The sequence below is a fragment of the Oryza glaberrima genome, chromosome 2 (genome assembly GCF_000147395.1).
Source record: "Oryza glaberrima chromosome 2, OglaRS2, whole genome shotgun sequence".
NCBI lineage: Eukaryota > Viridiplantae > Streptophyta > Magnoliopsida > Poales > Poaceae > Oryza > Oryza glaberrima.
The window spans coordinates 15,158,663-15,178,422 of NC_068327.1; the positions used below are offsets into that span (position 1 = coordinate 15,158,663).

Here is a 19,760-nt window from a genome sequence, read left to right on the forward strand (position 1 = left end):
ACCCCCTTGATAGTACGGCGAAACTAAAAAATAAACTAGCAAATTTGATCGCCCTTCACCTCGATCAATTTTAAAACTAAAGCACTAGTTTTACCGTTTTCTTTTCTTCGCTTCGCGCCATCAAATTTTAATCCATCGATAGTCATCCATGCGCACACATGACGTGGACCTAACTTAAGATATATCTCAATAGCAACGGTTAGTCCACAATTAGCACTTGTCATTAATTACCAAAATTAACAACGGAAGCCTAGATGCTTCACCCGCGCTGCTGGACATCCCCGTAATCGACATCTCTACAACGACAACAAAGTACTCGGAATCAACATGCTAAAGAAAATGAAGGAGACAACTGCATACACAAAGGCAGTCTGAACCTACGAGAGTTTTACGAGCATAATTGATTAAGGAGTACAAGGGAAATAAAATCCTACTATTCAAAAAAGGGGAGAACAGACTCCCCCAAATCACCGACTTCTTCCATCATGCCCTTGCGCGCGTCATTGGCGGCCCCCTGATCCAGAATCCTCTGGAGGTCGAGGTCAGGGTACTCTAGCTTCATGCACACGAGGACGTGGCACGCCCCGGTGTAAATCTTGTTTGACGTCTCCTCACCGATCATGGCCGCATGCTTGGAGGGGATCTCCTCCATCGCTGTGGCCAACTCCGCGAGTGAAGACGTCAGTGAGTACTCGTCGGGGTTCACCGGGATGGTGGTCGTGACGCCGCACTCCCCGGCCAGCTAGTGCAGCCTTGTGTAGGATCTCTGACAAGCTGTTCTCGAGCTCCGACATACGGTGCTCGAGCCCCTACCGCTGCCTCTCGTTGCCGGCCACCATCTCCCTCATCTTTTGGTGGTCCTCGCGGGCCTCCTCCAGGTCTCACGCTAGCTGGTCGGCGTGTTTATTCACCGACGACGCCGCCGCCGCCCTGGCCTCTAGTGCATCTCCTGCAGGCATAAGGCCACCAGCAGAGCCACTGGGTGTTACTTCACGGTCCCTGGTCACGACCACGACATCTGTCGAGGCCGCTGCAGGAGATGCACTAGAGGCCGCTCTAGACCCATCTTGCACCGCCTTCGCCCGCGCCGCCCTGCAAAGGATTTCCGTGATTTTCATAAAGTCAGGCAACCAAAGATTTGTGAATTAAAAGACCTCAAATTCATCTACTTACTTTTCGCCAAGCGTCACCAGCCTTTGCCGTCGCTGAGGCGGGGGAGACGCGTCCGAGGCCTAAGTAAGATGAGCATGGTGTGAGTTCAAGATCTTCCGACTACGCGTTAAAGGACAAGAGAGGCTTACCGATGGGGTAGGCGCCTTCCGACGAGTCCCGAGCACGGAGGAGAACTTCCTCCCTCTTTTCGGAATGCTGCTGCCACTCGTCGTGGCAGCAGCAGCAGCAATGTCGGACGCCTCCTTGGCAATGCCCTCCTTTAACGACGCCGACGCCTGGTGGTCCGCGAGCGGTCCGATGACATCGGTTAGGGGGAGAGCCTGCATACATGAAGTCACAATGCGATCCCAGAAAGACAGAAGTAAAGGAGTCGCCAAATACACTCATGTTGATCGCAGCCTCGCGATTGGCCTTCTCCTTCTCGCAAAGGGGATGGGGACGTTGCTCGCCGTCGTAGGGCCGCTAACCATCACTTGACCTACGCGGCGTTCCACGGTTTCGCTTTTTAAACCTGTAGGATCGAGAACCAGAACTCGATAAGTCAGGAGGAACATGCATATGAAGAATGAAATCTGAAATACAAGAAAAATACCCCGAGGAGAAACCTGGGTCGCGTCCTCCGGCCTAGAATAGTCAAAGGCTGGGTGAGCTCGGACCTGGAGTCATTGGATCCGCCTACCGATGAAGTCGGCAGCGACTTCATACACTGACAACCCTCGTACTCGGAGGTCATCGATGATATCGATGAAAGACTGAAGGGAGGGAGTTAGGGCGGGTTTGGCGGTCCATTCCGGGGTCTTGTCTGGTTGCTCCTCAGGAACAACAAAGACTAGATCCGAATTTTCTATCTGAAGATAGAACCACCTCGCCTGCCATTTGCTACGAGAAGAGGGGCACTAGAAGGGGATGTATCGTGACTTCAGGCCATCCCGAAGTCGGAAACCGACACATCCGGACACCTTTTTACGTTCCATCCAGCATAACTCATGGTAGAAGCGGAAGAGATCAAGAAACGGCTCTACCCCAATGTAGGCCTCACAAAGATAGGAGAAAATACTGAGGAAGGCGATGGAATTGGGGTTCAGATGGAGCAATGAAAGGCCGTAGAAATTCAAGACAAGAAGAAGGAATTCGGAAGGCGGAGGAAGAAAACCGCAAAGAATGTAATCCTCAACCGCAACCATGTGGCCTAGGACAGGTTCAGGTTCAATACCTCCTGTTTCCTCTCCATGGTCCCACGCCCAGGGAGAGCACCGTCGTCCTGCAGCTTCTTTAGGGATGCATTGGTGGAGGTGGACTTGTTGAGATTCATCACCGCCGGAGATCACCGGATAGCAAACCGAGATGAACAAATTAGGGTTTTTCTGCTAGAGCGGAGAAGGCGAGGGGTGCTTGGAGGCTGGAAAGTTTTTTGCAGCAAGTGGACTTCAAAATGGATCCCCAAAACTCCCTTAAATAAGCGCACTACCGACGGTGCGAATTCCAAGAAAAGGAGAGAGATGGCCGCCAAAAATTTCTGGGTCCGTTACACGCAGCAGTTTTCAGACTTCAATTTAAATTCACTCATGACCGTTGAACTTCGTGTAATGTTATTGATAACTCTACGTCTCTACGGTTCTCATACCGAGATCGACCAGTTGAGAGCGATAACGATCCCGACATCAGAAGTCGTGATCGGTCACATGAGTTCATTTAAGCAGAAGTCAGGGGCTACTGTCAGGGTTACGGATAAGGTATACCCTCTACCCTTGGATGTATGTTGTACACTAATATGGTACACCTGCGCGTATACGGATGTTTCCTGTACACGTTAAGGAAATTCATCACGTAACAGAAACGGAGTCCATGAATAGAAGGAGTCCTACTCGGACAAAGACTGGGTCGTTACTATATCGTGTGGGGTCCGATATCTCCGAGTTCTACTGGGAGATCAACTGACCTGCGGTATAAAAGGGACCCCCCGGGAGGATCTAAGGCATCGAATCTCACCGCCGACACAACCACTACAGCTTACGAAGTCGGAGCCTACAGGAGCCAAGTCGTCAGGTGATCTAGTCGAACCAACTCGACTACGGTCTCGTCAGTATCATCGAGTTCTTCTATTCCCTTTATAATCTGTGGTTTCAATCATATAATCCAATACCAACTGGATTAGGGCTATTACCTATCAAGGGGCTTGAACCAGTATAATCCTTATTTTCTGTTTGTTTGATGTCGTACTACGTAGATCCTCGTACCAACGTACCCCAATACCATCTATATCCGGTCTACGGGTATCCCCCATCGACACGTATAATGGTATTTGAGCAATGGCAAACCCCTGAAATATGTGTTTTGCATGTCATTCACCTATAAAAAAAGATGCCAAATTAGTGTTAAAAAAGACATATATTGATGATCGGCCGTATATATGTTACTTGCAAGTATATTAGTTCATCTGTCAACAACCTAAAAAATGCAATCAAACTTTTGGGATATGTACACACAAAAGAATCAAATAGCATGAATAGTAACAGCACATGGGCACCCTTTGTGGAGAGTGACTCGCTAGGCGAGCAGCATGCGCATAGATGAATTCAGGAATATAGTTCGACTCAAAATGTGATGGGAAATATGGAAAAAGGAATTTCTTAAATTGATAGCTGCTGACCTGATGTTCCAAGAGGAATTGGATAAAAATCAAAGCAGTTTGGTAAACATATAATTTAGTTCAGCAATTATATATAACTAAACATTATTATACAGCTAAACCATTCAATTGCTATGTCAATAATCAGTAGGAATTTTGATGATTAGTACCATTATAACCCCAAATCAACGGATCTACCCTTCAATTTTCCTCACTGAACAACCTCGAAATATGCAACTCGCTAGCTCAAAACAGTTTTATGCCAACCCAACTAACTTGGTGACTCCAGTCCCAACCAGCTCAAAATAGCACGGTAGCACTTGCATGAGAATAAACAGGGAATCTAGAAGGATCCAATACCTGAGTGAGATGATCCCAGGCAAACCCAATGGCCTTCACCTTGAAGAAGTCCACAAATCACAAGTTCCCAAGAATCTTGAAGAAGGTTTGGCGGAACGACGGACAAACTTGGACGACGCGGGCACAAAAGCACCACGGCGCCATCGGGGAAAGTCCCGGGCAAGGCTCTAGCGGAAAGGGGATGCGTGCGGCGAGGAGTCACGGCAGCGGTGCGCTAGTCTAGCGGTGCATCGTTGCAGATCCGTCGCGAGGAGGGAGGATGCTTGCAGAGCGAGGAGACGGCGGAGATTCGGGGGGCGGAGTCATCGTGGCGGGGATTTATGCAGCGGAGTCGGTGGAATCACTGATGAATAGCATACAACGAGGAAGATAGCGGACGGATGAGATTAGATGAGATAGTGGATACACGGATGAGATGAGAGGGGATGATTTCACGTGTAAGATTGCTAGGGACAACTTCTTTTTATATTAGTATATAGACTAGAAAAATTGCTCGTGCATTGCAATGGGTGAAGGCTATTTTAATTTTATTATTATTGTACGGTTTAGTTAAGGTGAAATTAATTGTGAGAATTCGCTTGGATATATATTTTTTTAGAAAATCATGAGCTGCAATTAGGAGTCTGATCATCTCAAGTTAGCATGTAAGTTTTTTTTAAAACGACTTCTTATACGACTGCTTCTGCATTTTCAAAAGGGAACGAACTTAAAACCCGACTCAAATATAGATTTGTATTTTCAAAAGCGAACGAATTTAAAAACCGACTCATACATAGATGATGTACCAAAGTACGGACAAAAACATAAAAATTTTTATAATAGTTACACTGTGAGAATTCGCTTGTATATATAGTTTTTAGAAAATCATGAGCTGCAATTATGAGTCAGATCATCTCAAAGTTAGCATACAAGTTTTTTAAAACATATTTTTTATATGACTCCTTCTGTATTTCCAAACGCGAACGGATTTAAAATCTCACTCAAATACAAATCTGTATTTCCAAAAGCGAACGAACTTAAAAACCGACTCATACACGGATGACGTACCAATGTACCGGTAAAAACATCTTCAATTTTTATAATAGCAGAGATATGCTCAATTGGTTCAGTTTAGTAAGTCTGAATTTCACATGAATTTTATCTGAATTCTATTTGAGTATAATAGTAGAGTTTATGATGTTTTCCATGCATGAGTAAATGAGTAATATGAAAGTTCTGCTGAATTTGTTTCTGTAAACCTAAAGAAAGAAACAATATCGACAATCTTGTACACGGAGGATCAACGGGAAAAGGATACACAGCTCGTGGACCTCACGGTGCTGTACCAGAAAGCGATCCAAAAAATAATCACAGAAAAGGCCCGTCGAGAGATACAGGACTCGCATCCTAGAAACGAAAACGATTTTGCTACACCTCACTCGAAAGTTTTTTTCTTATCTCTCACTCGATTTTCTCACTTAAATTTACAGTGCATTTTCTTGTAAGTTACAATATAATGTATAAAACTTACATTGTAACTTTTGTAAGTTACAGTGTAATTTTTAAATTTTCGCATGTAAGTTTTAAAATTTATATTGGATTTGGTTTTTTTCTCGAAGATATGGTAATTTAGTGTCCATTATGGTGTTTCTTAGTTGCTTTTTACCTTTTACTGTGTCTATCGGATTTTAATCCAAAGATTAAAAATCTTTATGATACGATATTTCGAAAGATATATATACTCCCGAACGAAAAAATTAAAAAAAAAGAACCGTTTCCGAAATCTTGTGGGAGGAGCGTTGCCATCAGCGTGCGCCGACACCGCCAGCAGCGGCGACCTCGTCATCGATCTCACCTCACCAATCACCATGAGCAATTCAGCAGCGTGTGGCCGATTGGGCAGATAATAATTAAGCCTAGTAACCCCATTTGCGGCACCATTATTAGGAAGATAATAATGGCCCTTCCCTACCACCACTAGCGAGCGAGGGATGCTGCTATCAATGCCATCCTGGCTGTTACTGTGCGCGCTGCAACGCATCCTCTCCTCTCCTAGATCCCATCCGCATCTTCTTCCTCGTTTGACATTGCCCCTGTTGCTTGCTTCACGTCTCCTCTTCATGTGATCTGAGGCGCTCGCTTTCGGATTCTTGCTCTTCTCGGCGGCTCGCGTTGGGGGAGCGGTGGTGGGGAGGAGATGGGGTTTTTCCGCACTGTGCTGGGTTTCTTCGGGTTTGGGGTGGGAGTCACCATGGGGCTTGTGATTGGGTACTACCTCTTCATCTACTTCCAGCCCACCGACGTCAAGGTACGATTCGCCACCCTTCTTTTCGTTGGATGCCTCGTTGTGGTTTGGCGTCGGGGTGAATTAGTGGAGCTGGAAGCGAGAAACGGGATGGTTTTCGAGGCTTCTCTGTACGAGATGATACAGTGATATGCATTCCTGAAAACTCATGGTTTAGTTCTTTCCTTTGGTTTGGGCTTGCTGTATAGGGTAGCTGGAGTTAGCTTGCTTTCATCGTATAACAGTAGGATTGTGTTCTAATGGGATCCTTCGAATTAGCCCTGCATCTCTACTGTGGATGTGAAGAATAATCATCTGATTGGATGTGATTTATGAGAAGACGAATTTGCAATCTACGAATTTTCGTTATGCATGAGGTGAATTTCAAGGGCTTTATTTTGTACCAAAGCAAATCAGATGTTCGTTGCTAGTACTCCTGAATTTCAAGGACTTTATTTTGAATTTCAAGGTCTCTGTAAATGGAGGTGGCGGCTTTGTTTCCCTTTTGTAGCGACCTCAAAAGGTCTCTCTAGTACTCTTGTTTTTTATTTGCTTTGTATGGAAGCAGGGGTTCCGCTTTTGGTCTCAAAAAAGAGCTGGTCAGGGTGCTCTACTTTTCTTCCTGTTTCAGATTGAATATTGTTCGTCCTTTGCAATGGGTCAGAGGAATTGACTTGACCAACAGAAAACACCTAAGTACAAAAATCACAGTAATTCCTTCCTCCAGTGGTTCCAGGACAACCTATTCTTGGAGTGGTTCCAGGACAACCTGAATATCTGTTTTATGCTTGCACGGGCAAATGACGGCCATATTGTATTTTTGGAATTTACTAATGTGCACCGTTGAAATTGAACTTCTGTTAGAACATATGGAATAAAAGTGGACAGCTTGTACATACTATCTGGTAGAATGCATAAATTTATTAGCATTCAATAGATTGGTTAGTCTCTTAGATGTTCTAACCATGACTTGGTATACTGGCTTGAGATTTGATCGATCTGTATCTTCTATCACTGTCATTGTGATTGCATGATTCAGCCTTATATTGCCATTACATAACATACCACTTGCTGTTTGAATGTCAATTGCACAGGACCCTGTAATCAGGCCACTTGTTGAACTTGATACAAAATCTCTAGAAAGCATGCTTCCTGAGGTTCCTCATTGGGTGAAGAATCCAGACTTTGACCGGGTATGCTTACTCTTTGGGTGAACGTGAAGCTTATATTTTGTCATGCCATCTTAAGTTTCTATTTTAATAGGCCTATAGTCTAACGTTACTGATTTTAACTTTTTGTTTATGAAGATTGATTGGCTTAACAAGTTTGTCGAAAACATTTGGCCTTATCTTGACAAGGTTGGCTCATACAAGCTAGTGCAATATTATTTGTCCAAGTTTTTATTTGGCACTGTTTTGTAAATATTGTCTTTTACAGGCAATATGTAAAACTGCAAAGGAAATCGCTAAGCCAATTATTGCTGAGAACACTGCCAAGTATAAGATTGATTCGGTTGAATTTGAGACATTAACATTAGGTTCATTACCACCAACATTTCAAGGTTAGTTCTACTCTTATATCTTAGTTGCAGACATTTTGGATCAATTTAATTACACAGAAGTACTTTTTAGCCAAAAGTTGCTACATCGTAAAAAGACTTTTCATGCTAAGAATGCCTAACTAATTTGATCAAGTAACCATGGAAGATTCAGATCCACGGCTAATTGAAACAACTATATTTATGAACTTTATGTGAAATATCACATTTTTGTTGAAGAGTCAGTTATGAAACTACATAGTCCTTTGTCAGAATAGAAAGAGTATGGCCCAAAGGGCCAGTTACACTTAGTTTATATTATTTTTAAAGTTACTTTATTGAATTTATAGCTTATGTGCCAAATGTGAGTATACCTAGCAACAGCAAGTTGTTTAGGTGTACATTCCAGTCTTACAACTCTGTTAGCAACCGAGACTTCCAATCTCAATTCCACTCAAATATGCAAGCATCCAGTGCAATAGCAACCAAACTCCAGTAAATAGAGGTGGAGAGGAGGATGAACTAAGGGAATTCAACTGGTGGAAGATGCCAGAAACTTCTGGAAGGAAGAGGAAGAAGGAAGGTAGGGAGGAAGAAGATCGACAAGGTGCCAACCGGCCACCAGGTCGCCGCCACCGTTTGCCATTCGCCGATTGATCGATCGATCTCCCCCTAGAAGTGCATACTCTGTTGTTTTGTAGTTCCTCTCCTCTTGGGCTAGGCTTTGGAAGCGACGGAGCCAGCCCAGCCCACTTATGTTCCTAACAAACTCATGTTATTGGCCCTACTCTTGCTCAAGCACTCAGGCTTCTATCTGGATTTGGATTATCAATAATCACTAATAAAATGAAACCAAAAATAAAGTAACTGCCTAGCTTAACTTAGGCATCCAATCCAGGTAAACCTATTTGAAGTTTGAACACTCATTTCCGCGTCAATGAGAAACGTGCAGGATTATGGTGCCAATTAAGCACTTTTGTGATAAAGCTCTCTTCGACCTAGCTTAAAAAGCAAAAATGTATGTTAGCGGAGTTATAGCATACTAGCATATTGCCCGTGCGTTGCAACGGAATTTTAATCAAAGAAAATTATCATTAACATGTTATTAATATCTCTTAATTGTTGAACATATTTGTTAATTACATGTGGACCTTTTTAGTCCCGCATAAATCCTTTTTCCTTCCCACGAAAAGTAGAGAGTTGGTGGGAGTAGTTGAGATGTGGGCCCTCTAGCCCCACATATCATTTTCTTTTCTTAAAAAAGTTGGGAGTTGGTAGTTGGGGTGGTGGAAGAACCACCACCACCACTACTCCCTTTTATAAGGAGTATAGATAAGCCAAGTAGATCCACTTATCGAATATACCACCCAAAATGTTATGTATACTTTCGTTGGACACTTGACTTGTAAGTTTTTGAACATGCAATTCTTCAAATCTACAATGTGGCTTAAGGTTCTATGCTGAAATGGGCTTTTAGCTTCTCATATAAATCTATAGCAAGATATGTTATCCACTTGATCCTACCATCAGCTTATATAAATCTGCTTATATAATTGCCCCTAAGATTATGTTAGGCCAAATTGGGTGACAATGATTTTGTAAATCTGCCAGGTAGACTCTTAAGTTGTACATTGGTCGTGTGATGATAGGAGTGCAAATGACACAGAGATTCCTGACCAATTGACGCTTGTTTTGATTTATACCGACCTAATCACCTGGAAATGGTAAATAGTATAACCAGCCATATACGAAGCCTGAAATGGTTTCACTGTTCTACCAACCGTTGCTTCAGTGTACTGTATTCATCTGGAAATCTGCTAGCCCCAACTGACCAGGCCCAATTTATCCCAGAGTTGTCGACCATGAACTCATGTGCCAGACCCCAACGCGAAATGTCCCAACGCTTCCCATGTGAGCAATCTAAACAAACGATGCTAGCCGGGTAATCATGACCTCCTGCTCTCCTCCCTTGGATCAGATGCAAACCAACAAGCCATCTGACAGTTCATTTACCATTGTGAAACAAAATTTACGATAAGTACTAAGCTCTGTATGAATATATGCCATTGTGTTGTAGTATCTATATGAACTTATCTTATCTCATTACTACTCGCTAAGTCAAGCGCATGAACATATGGTGCTACATATGAATTCAAGGTTTACTATCTGTACCAGCATGTTTCCACTATGATAGTTCCGCATTACCTGAAATACACAATAATTTCAGAGTACATAACTCTGCTCTGCATTACCTAATTCTACCTAATTCTAAATATTTCTCTTAAGCACCTAGATGATGTTATTGTGTCTGACTGATGTGTTTTTGTATATGATGAGATGATATCGCATTTCCGTAACTTTCCATATAGGGATGAAGGTCTACACCACAGATGAGCAAGAACTTATAATGGAACCTTCCATCAAGTGGGCTGGAAATCCGAATATCACTGTTGTTGTCAAAGCATTTGGGCTAAAAGCAACTGCACAGGTACAACCATTTAAGAGAAAGTGTGAAAATTAAAGGAAATATATATTTTTTTGATTCCGTCCTGATGGGATTAGGCTAATTTGCAGACTTATAATTCTATTCAAAAGTTATATTGATCCAGTATTATATGTCTAATATTGTAGGTTATTGATTTGCATGTTTTTGCTCTACCACGCATAACATTGAAGCCCTTGGTGCCTAGCTTTCCTTGTTTTGCTAAAATAGTTGTTTCACTTATGGAGAAGGTAAACACTCAAGCATATATTCATTCTGGTAATTACTGATGGAATCGTCAATGCTTGTATTCTTCTTTGCAGCCACATGTTGATTTTGGTCTGAAACTCTTAGGAGCAGATCTCATGGCAATTCCAGGTCTCTATGTATTTGTTCAGGTAACATAGTTTCCATATCATCAAATATTTAGGATATACTGATATATCCCATAGGGTTATATTTCATTTATCTCAATTGCATTTCTGGTGTTCATGAATTATAGAATAATGAATGATTTGACGTATCCCTTATAAGAGAGATTAAGTAGAACATAAACTCCACTAAACTACTCTCAGTTTTCTGCTTAAGTGCCTATTCATCCGGTTTTCTTTGATTATTCCACTACTACATTTTAGCCTAAATTTTCACCTGTCTACTCTAACTTAATCTGTGGCGTTTTTTCTTCACAAATGTTGATGGTGACATGTCGGCAACTGTTGACTTTTCCCTACCTTGCAGGAGATTATCAAGACTCAGGTAGCAAACATGTACTTGTGGCCAAAAGTACTTGAGGTGCCAATCATGGATCCAGCAAAGTAATGCATGCTATAATCTATCTACTATTTTGCAAGGCATGTCCTTCTGGTTGCTAATTTGGTATCTTCTTTTTATAACATTGAATTGAAGAGCACAAAAGAAGCCTGTTGGAATTTTGCATGTTAACATCGTACGGGCTGTCAAACTCACCAAAAAGGATTTTCTGGGAAAATCGGATCCATATGTGAAGTTAAAGCTAACAGAGGAAAAACTCCCATCAAAGAAAACGTCAGTGAAGCGGAGCAACTTGAACCCTGAATGGAATGAAGATTTCAAATTAGTTGTCAAAGACCCAGAATCTCAGGCTCTTGAGCTTACTGTTTACGATTGGGAGCAGGTAATGGTTAATAATTTTAAATATCCTCCTGAGCTGTTTAATCCAGATGCTTTCAATCCTACATACAATTTTCTTATCAGGTTGGGAAGCACGACAAGATTGGAATGAGTGTTATCCCATTGAAAGAGCTTATTCCTGATGAGGCAAAGTCACTTACACTTGACTTACACAAGACTATGGATGCTAATGACCCAGCAAATGACAAGTTCCGGGGGCAGCTCACTGTTGATGTAACATATAAGCCTTTCAAGGAAGGTGATTCTGATGTTGATACAAGTGATGAATCTGGCACCATTGAAAAAGCCCCTGATGGCACACCGGAAGGTGGTGGTTTGCTGGTAGTTATCGTTCATGAAGCACAAGACGTTGAAGGAAAGCACCACACTAATCCATATGTAAGAATTGTGTTTAGAGGTGAAGAAAGGAAGACCAAGGTATGAAAAACAGGTTTAAATGTGTAATAAACTTTCACCAATAACATTTACTGTAGGAAATTTTGAAATCAATGGGTAGTTTTAGTCACTACATTATAAAATATAATGTTTGATCTTGTAATACTGTTTATGCAGCATATTAAGAAGAATCGTGATCCACGTTGGGAGCAAGAATTTCAGTTTGTCTGCGAGGAACCACCCATAAATGATAAAATGCAAATTGAAGTCATTAGCAGACCACCAAGCATCGGTATACATTCCAAGGTATCATTTCTGTGATCTGATTATCTCTATTTGTGTTGTGACATCAACTTTTAGTGTTTAAAGATTAATGGAGATTTGTACTTCCTAGTTGTGTAATCCTATTGAGAAAAACAGCTAAGCTATAACTAGTGAACACTATTGCTAGGCACACCAGTTCCCACTGCAGGACAGCAGCTGGTCAGGGAAAATAAAGTTCTATCTGACAATTCTAGCTGCAATTCTAATAACCAGTACGGGGAGAACCACTGGAAACTTGTTGATAACTGCAAAAGCAGTTTTCAGCATCTCATTTCGTTATTTTTTATATGAAGTTATTACTAAATTCAGCCTCCAAGTTTGAAGTTGTTTTTAGTAGAACATTTTTTTTTGCGGGGAAATAGAACAGATTATTAACATTAAGAGCCACAAGAAATATTTGAATATGCTAATTTAAGGAACAAATTTTCTGTCGTGGGAATGTATTTAAAATCACGGGATACATTCACTACTTTGCAGGGCATTTACCCCCCGTCCCAGAAAAAAAAACCAACTTTTAGTTACGAACCTGGACATAAGCTATGTTTAGATTCGTAGCTAGAAGTTGTTTTGATTTTTTTTTTGTTTTTTTCTTTTTTACGGAGGGAGAATTTCGTAGGAGTTTGTTTACAGTTGCCCCTGGGGGGGCCTAGAGTGCTAGTTAGCGCTTTTGATATTTACTCTTGATCCTAAGTATTCATCCAGAATAATCTTGGCCATTCGTAGTTTACATGCTGCAATAAAGGGCCTCATCTTTTCACTTATGCTTATGCTTATCAGTCAAAATTTGAATTTTCAACCTTACATTTGGAGCTGATTGAGTTTTTTTCATCGAAGTTTATTTTTCAGCCTTTGCTTTTAGATCGCTAAGAACATGTATATAAAAGTTTTATTCACAAATTATGTTTTGTTTACAAATATGCCGTCGATGGCTCCGAAAAAGAACTAAAGAAAGAACCACTACTAACACAACAATGTAGCATTTGAATCTAGGTGTGTTCAATCCCTATGCTGTTGTCATGCCTTGCCCTTCATTTCTTGTTAAAAAAATTCCAAACTAAATTTTCTGGTTAAAATATCAGTTTGGCTTGATTTGTTTCCCGGATAGAGATAGTTTTTTTAAAAAAGTTTGTATTGTGAAAGTTCATATCCAATTGAAAGTTTTGAAATTTAAAGAATGTACTATAGCAGATATCTCCTTTAAAGCTTAAAATCTTGATAGTCACTGATTTAGTGCTTTATATTAACGTTCTTCTATTGATCCTTCTGGCCTTCTGTGCTGTTTCTTTTTAGGAAAATCTTGGCTATGTTGTCATAAGTCTTGCAGATGTTATAAACAATAAGAGGATCAATGAGAAATATCATCTAATTGACTCGAAAAATGGCCGCATCCAGTTGGAATTTCAGTGGAGAACATCTTAGAACTCACGGGCTGAAATCTTGTAAAGTTTCTTGTTTAGAATGCTTTCTACACTTGTATGTATCATTTGGCAGACATATCTTACCTTCTGAATTATTCCACTTTTAAAACTATGCTTTTCATTGTTTCCCCCAGATTCTCACTGGTTGGTATATATGATTATGAACAGAAACCAGGAAGCCTGAACTAATTATGGAATTGGTATTCTGTATGAGAATCGATGAATTTGTGTTATTTGTACTACAGCATAACACCGAGTTTTAACGGTGCTTGTCAGTGCCTATTAGAAATTGTAGGCTACTAGATATACCATTTGTGCACTACTGTTGCGTTTGTACTTTTCAAATAGTTACAATATAGCTTTAATTATTTTTAGAAAGCTAAAAAATCAACAGTGATGTTATATTTTTGGGAAAACAGCTTATAGGGATCAATATTTTATTAACCACCAGTTTTCGAATATAAACCATGCTAGTTTTGTAAACTTTTTTACGACAAGCCTGCTTTTATTTTTGCATATTTGAGTATTTATTCGCAACTATTCTGTCTATCATATTTGGGGTGCTCATTTCTTATTGCCATTGATTGCTTTTAAATTTATAGGCGAAACGGCTTATTAACAACTTGAAAAATATTTTATGAATAAAAAACTTCTATGCAAGTGTCCATAGAAATTTAAATGTTAAAATAAACTTCAACAAAAAAAAACCTAGAATAAACTAAGTTTTAAAATTCAAATTTTCACTTGTAGCTAATGACTAAATGAATGTGTAAATATCTGATGAAAATAGCATATAATGACAAAATAGAGGAGTCATAATTATATACGTTTCAATGCTGTTTAGTTATTCCCTATTGTTACTTGTAAAAGGAATATAACCTAGCACTCCATCATATACACTATGTTGTATGAAACCTTAGAAACCCTACTTTTTTTAATGGCATTATTAATTCTCAGTCACCTGAAATTTCTATACATATAGTCACTTGATATTGAACAGTATTTGGTGAAGAGTTATAGTGGAAATGAGTATGCAATTTTGGATAGATCTCTGTTATCAAATGGATGTCATTTTATAATGGGTGCAGATAAACCTAGAAATTTAATCAAATCTGTCGGTATGCTTCATTATTAGACAACTTTTAACTGTCGATTCATATATAACTGGTGGTCATCACTGCCCTTTTTTAGACAATGGGTCTCTCGCAACGAAACAAATATCATTACCGATTTTAGTTAGTTACAAACCGGTAGTGATAATCATTTTGAGAAAATAAAATAAAATGTACAAATACAATGGCTACGAATATGTCGATTTTAGATTGATCCGACAACAGAAAGCAGGAACACAATCTGTGATTTCATCGGCTGATCAACAACAGAACAAATCGCAACGACATACAGAACAATGTTAACCAACTTAGCATCGTGTGATCAACAAGAACAGAATAAATATTGTGCTTTCCAAAAATCAACAAGTCCAGCTTCTAAAAACAAGTCAACATGCCTAGCCTCTAAAAGTTGATCTGTGTTCCTCCTAAAACCGTAGTTAGGTTGGACTTCTTCCAAACTTTCACGAGCTCTTGCAATTGGTACACTGGCTCAGTGGCTGGACTGAGTTTGGTCTTAGACAACAAAACATTTATTTAGAGCATCTGCAATGGAATTACTATCTCAATCTTCAAGTCAAAATTTGACAATCCGGGGGGGAGGCTCCAACAGACTTACAAACCAGATGCCAGGCCATCTTGGCTTTGGCCAGCCAAAACCAGCTTGCTAACCATGGGGCCACCATTTTCATCATCAGGGCCACCCATTACTTAAAAAAACAATTTTTGCTAGCAGCCAAAATAGGTTTTCGCTGGCGGCCAACTGTACCGCCAGCTATCAAAGGCCAATGAAAATAATGCATCATTTGTGCTGACGGGCAGCCGACCGCTAGTGAAAATCGATTTTCGCTGGTGGCCACGCTAAGACGTCCGCTATTGGTGGCAAAATTAAGTGGACCGCCAGCGAAAATGGACTTCTGCAGGCGGCAAGATTATGCCTACCGCCACTAAAAATGATTTTCCAGGAAAAAAATAAATCCCCAAAATCCCTTTCTACCATCTCATCCAGGAAGTTACCAAAAAAATTGAAAATGGATATGAACATCATTCAAGCATCAATCCAAATACAAAGCATCACAAATATCAACATTGGCATCATCAGCAGAACAGATTAACAATACATCATCATCACAAATATACACCGCCGCCTGCGCTAGCCACCTTAATGCCGCCATCCCTCCTCTTTGCTGCTGCTGCCGGTGGGGAGGGGGGAGGAGGCGCCGGATCCGCTCCCGCCCTCTCCCCCGTGCCGCTGAGCCGAGAGTTGACGCTGAGAGCCACCGCCCCCGCTGCCCGCATCCCCGCGTCGCTCCCGAGGCCTGGCGGTGGCGGATCCACCTCCCAAAGTCCGTCGGTGCTGGATCTGCCTCTCCCGAGCACCGCTGCCGCATGCGCAAGCCGCCATCCCTCCTCTATGCCATCGTCGCCAGAGGGAAGGAGGAGGAGGCACCGGATCCACTCCCCGCCGCCCCTTTCCCTGCGTCGTTGACGCTAAGAGCTGGCGCCGCTGCCGCTGCCCCTGTCAGGGTTACGGATAAGGCATACCCTCTATCCTACGACTTATGGAATATACCGATAAGGTATACCTTCGCATATACGGTTGGTTCTCGTATATGCTGTTAGGAATTCGCCTCAAATTATGGAAAATATCCCTACGAGTTAAGGAATTGCTGAAGTCCTACTCGGAAATGGTAAAGTCTTTAGTATATCGTGTCGGTTTACATATCTCCAAGTCTTGCTTGGGGGTGAAGGTATTCCACGGTATAAAAGGGACCCCTAGGGAGGGGCAAAAGGCATCGTATCTCATCGCCAACACACCCACCAAAGTTTACGAAGCCGGAGTCCACGGAGCCAACTCGCCGGGAGATCTCGTCGAATCCCTCAACTATGATCTCGCCGGTATCGCCTGTTTCAGTTACTCTCTTTGTAACCTGTTCTCATCATCATCAATCCCATATAAACTGGACTAGGGCTATTACCTGATAAGGGGCCTGAACCAGTATAATCCTTGTCTTTTGTTTGTTTTGATGTCGTATTACGTAGACCCCTGCTCCAACGTACCCCAATACTCTATTCATCCAGTCCGCGAGTATTACTCGTCGACAGCCCCCTTCCCCGCGCTGCTCCCGAGGAATGGCGACGGCAGATCCGCCCTCTCGAGGCCTGCCGGCGCCGGAGCCGCCCTCCTGAGGCCCTCTCCGTTGGCCGATGCGGCGGTGGTGGAGTGGCGACAGCAACCGTAGAAGGCAGGGAGAAGGAGAGATGCGAGGGAGAAGAGAGAGAGGCAGAGAGACCAAGGGAGAAGGGAAAGAGGCGGAGAGAGGGCGAGTTTGGTGGACGGTGGGGGCGCGCGGTGGATTTTATTCGCCTCATTTTTTTTTGTCACGGTCCTCTTTACCTACCATTCGCTGGCTGACAATTAAGAGGTCCGCCTCAAAAAAATAGAGTTTTTTTATGGCGGACATCTTAGCGTGGCTGCCAACAAAAATTGGTTTTTGCTGGCGGTTTGTAGCCCCCACCGCTCGTTACGCTTTTGCTGGCGGTTTTAGTGTACGGTTGTTTTCGCATCAACAACAGTCGCAAGCAAAAATTATAGGGTGACGCCATGAAAAATCGTTTTTGTATTAGTGACCGTCCATCATGACTCTCTAACTCCACTAGGTGAAACCCTGCGCGTTGTTGCGGGATTTTAGTATGATAACAATGAATAAAAATAATGTGTAAGATAGCTAGACAACATAAGATTACTTATGTTAACATGGTTCATGATAATTTAAATTTAAATAGTATATAGAATGATAATTCAAATGTAAAGGTAAGGTGATATGACTTTATAAAAGTAGAAAAATATTGAGATAGTTTGGACCATAGATTAATCATCTAAAGACTAAAAATAATTGAGGTGATATGAATTAATGAGAAGAAAGGTAGAGAGATAATTTGAACCATAGATTAATCATTTAAGCACTAAAAATAATTGATGTGATATGACTTAATAAGAAAAGAGAGAAATATCATAAAAAAATAATGAAGATATATATTGAAATATTATGTGAATTATGTGGGATCATGATTTAACATGCTTGCATTTTAAAAGCTCTAAAATTTAATAAATTATAAAATTATAGATATTATAGCATGTTTACATGATATTTAAATTTAATGATTATTAGTGGATGATGATGTGGCTTCTTTGCATATTAAGCTTTAGGAGTTAGTGGGTTATAACTTTATAGTAAGACAGGATAAGTGAAAGTGAAGTTCGTAAGTTGCATCAAAACCCTAGTGGTGTAAACCCACTCAGAGTGCTATCATTTTCACAAGGCATTCGATATAGCTTTTGATGAACCATTTCAAGTTTTCTCTGAAAGGCGATGAAACAGAAGATTTGCTTCACACCATCTAAGAAAGGGATAGGCAGAAAGGTGATTGATAAAGGATAACTAGGGAGTAGATCATACCATATATCACACTGGCAGATATATCCAATGAAAGAGTCACATCAAGGTTGGGGTATATGAAAGGATAAGGTGCATTCCGATAATTGAGACCCACAGAGAAGAGCAGACATTAATTTGTATGTTAAGATATTGAACCCGAGTTGTATCCATTTCAAGCTATGTTAAGTGTCTACTCCAAAGTAATCTACATGCGACAATATAGAGGAACTCCTTGCTACAGATCCAGTGGTGCAGCATCAGGCCGACAAGATAAACAGATCACAACAACCACAAGCCAGTTGGCGGTAATCTTTAAGACAGGTGGTAAATATGCCAGACCAAATAAGCAAGAATAGTTATTCCCTTGAGGAGTATTTGTTTCCAAGATACATAGAACCTTCATCTTCAACATCAACTAATCTAAAAATATACCACATCACAAGGCCAGGAAACATTGAAATATAAGAAAGCCAATGCGAAGCTACAATAAGATCACATCGACATCAAGACATAAGAAAATATTGTTTTCAGTTAAAGATGTATGTACCAAAGTTAACAACCTCATAATGAAAGCGGCGTCTCTAAGTACCGGCAACTCAGATATAAGCTTAGCTTGGATAGATCAAGAAGACGACGTCAGAACTTTTCCAAAATTGTGAAGTCAACTTGGTGCTAGAGAAATGCCATGAAGAAAAATCTCACCAATCAAACAGTTCTCTCTTGGAAGATTTTATCAGATTGGTCAGATGAAAGGGAAAGCTACATAAGAAGTGAAGATGACACCCACACCTACCTTTTTGCTAGCACTTTCCAATCTCGGTGGTGAGATTCTTGTAAGGGAATGGATTTGCCACGTCCTGATAAAATCATATAATCACTTTCTAAAGGGAATAATATAAATAATTAAAAGCTTAAAAGAAATCTCAAACACTAAAATACAGGGAAGAAAAAAAATCGAATATGGCTTGGATTATTTTTCTTAAATTTCTCATGCTCTAAATTGGTCCCTCGAGCACCCTAAATAGTATTAAAGCAACAAAAACCAATTTCAGAGATTATTAAAATAAAACAACCTACAAATAATCCTCTCCCTCTCATTGGGCTAAATCTGGCCCGAAATCTTGTCGGGTCCCAAAACTAATGATTCGGTAACCGACATGTTTTAACTGTATCAATTCCTGGATTAGTAGATTGATACAGGTTCAACAATTTGGATCTTCATTGCATACATTTGAGCAAGGCTCCCAAGGAGATTTCCTTACATAAAATAATTGTAAAATCAAAGGTGTTTTTGATTATTATTCTGTGATGAACAATTGGGCATTGGAGATTATTGGTTTTGTTATTTGGAATTTATTCATGAAGTGGTTTTGGAGATGTTTGGATTCACAGGTGATCGTAGGATTCTATCATTTTATGTGACCGGTCAGACCGAGCTGTGTATGCCGGTCAGACCGGCGGTGATCGAGCGGTCAGACCG

General features: G+C 41.0%; 1 protein-coding gene across 1 annotated transcript; it reads left to right on the forward strand.

Moving 5' to 3' along the window:
* Window positions 1-6,036: 6,036 nt before the first annotated feature.
* Window positions 6,037-13,975, forward strand: LOC127762927 (synaptotagmin-2-like). Its single transcript, XM_052287471.1, has 12 exons — window positions 6,037-6,449; window positions 7,520-7,618; window positions 7,733-7,783; window positions 7,863-7,986; window positions 10,332-10,450; window positions 10,594-10,695; window positions 10,768-10,842; window positions 11,183-11,259; window positions 11,351-11,597; window positions 11,678-12,031; window positions 12,167-12,295; window positions 13,604-13,975. The coding sequence occupies exons 1-12, from the start codon at window positions 6,339-6,341 to the stop codon at window positions 13,730-13,732; spliced, it is 1,617 nt and encodes a 538-aa protein (XP_052143431.1). The 5' UTR covers window positions 6,037-6,338; the 3' UTR covers window positions 13,733-13,975.
* Window positions 13,976-19,760: the final 5,785 nt, after the last annotated feature.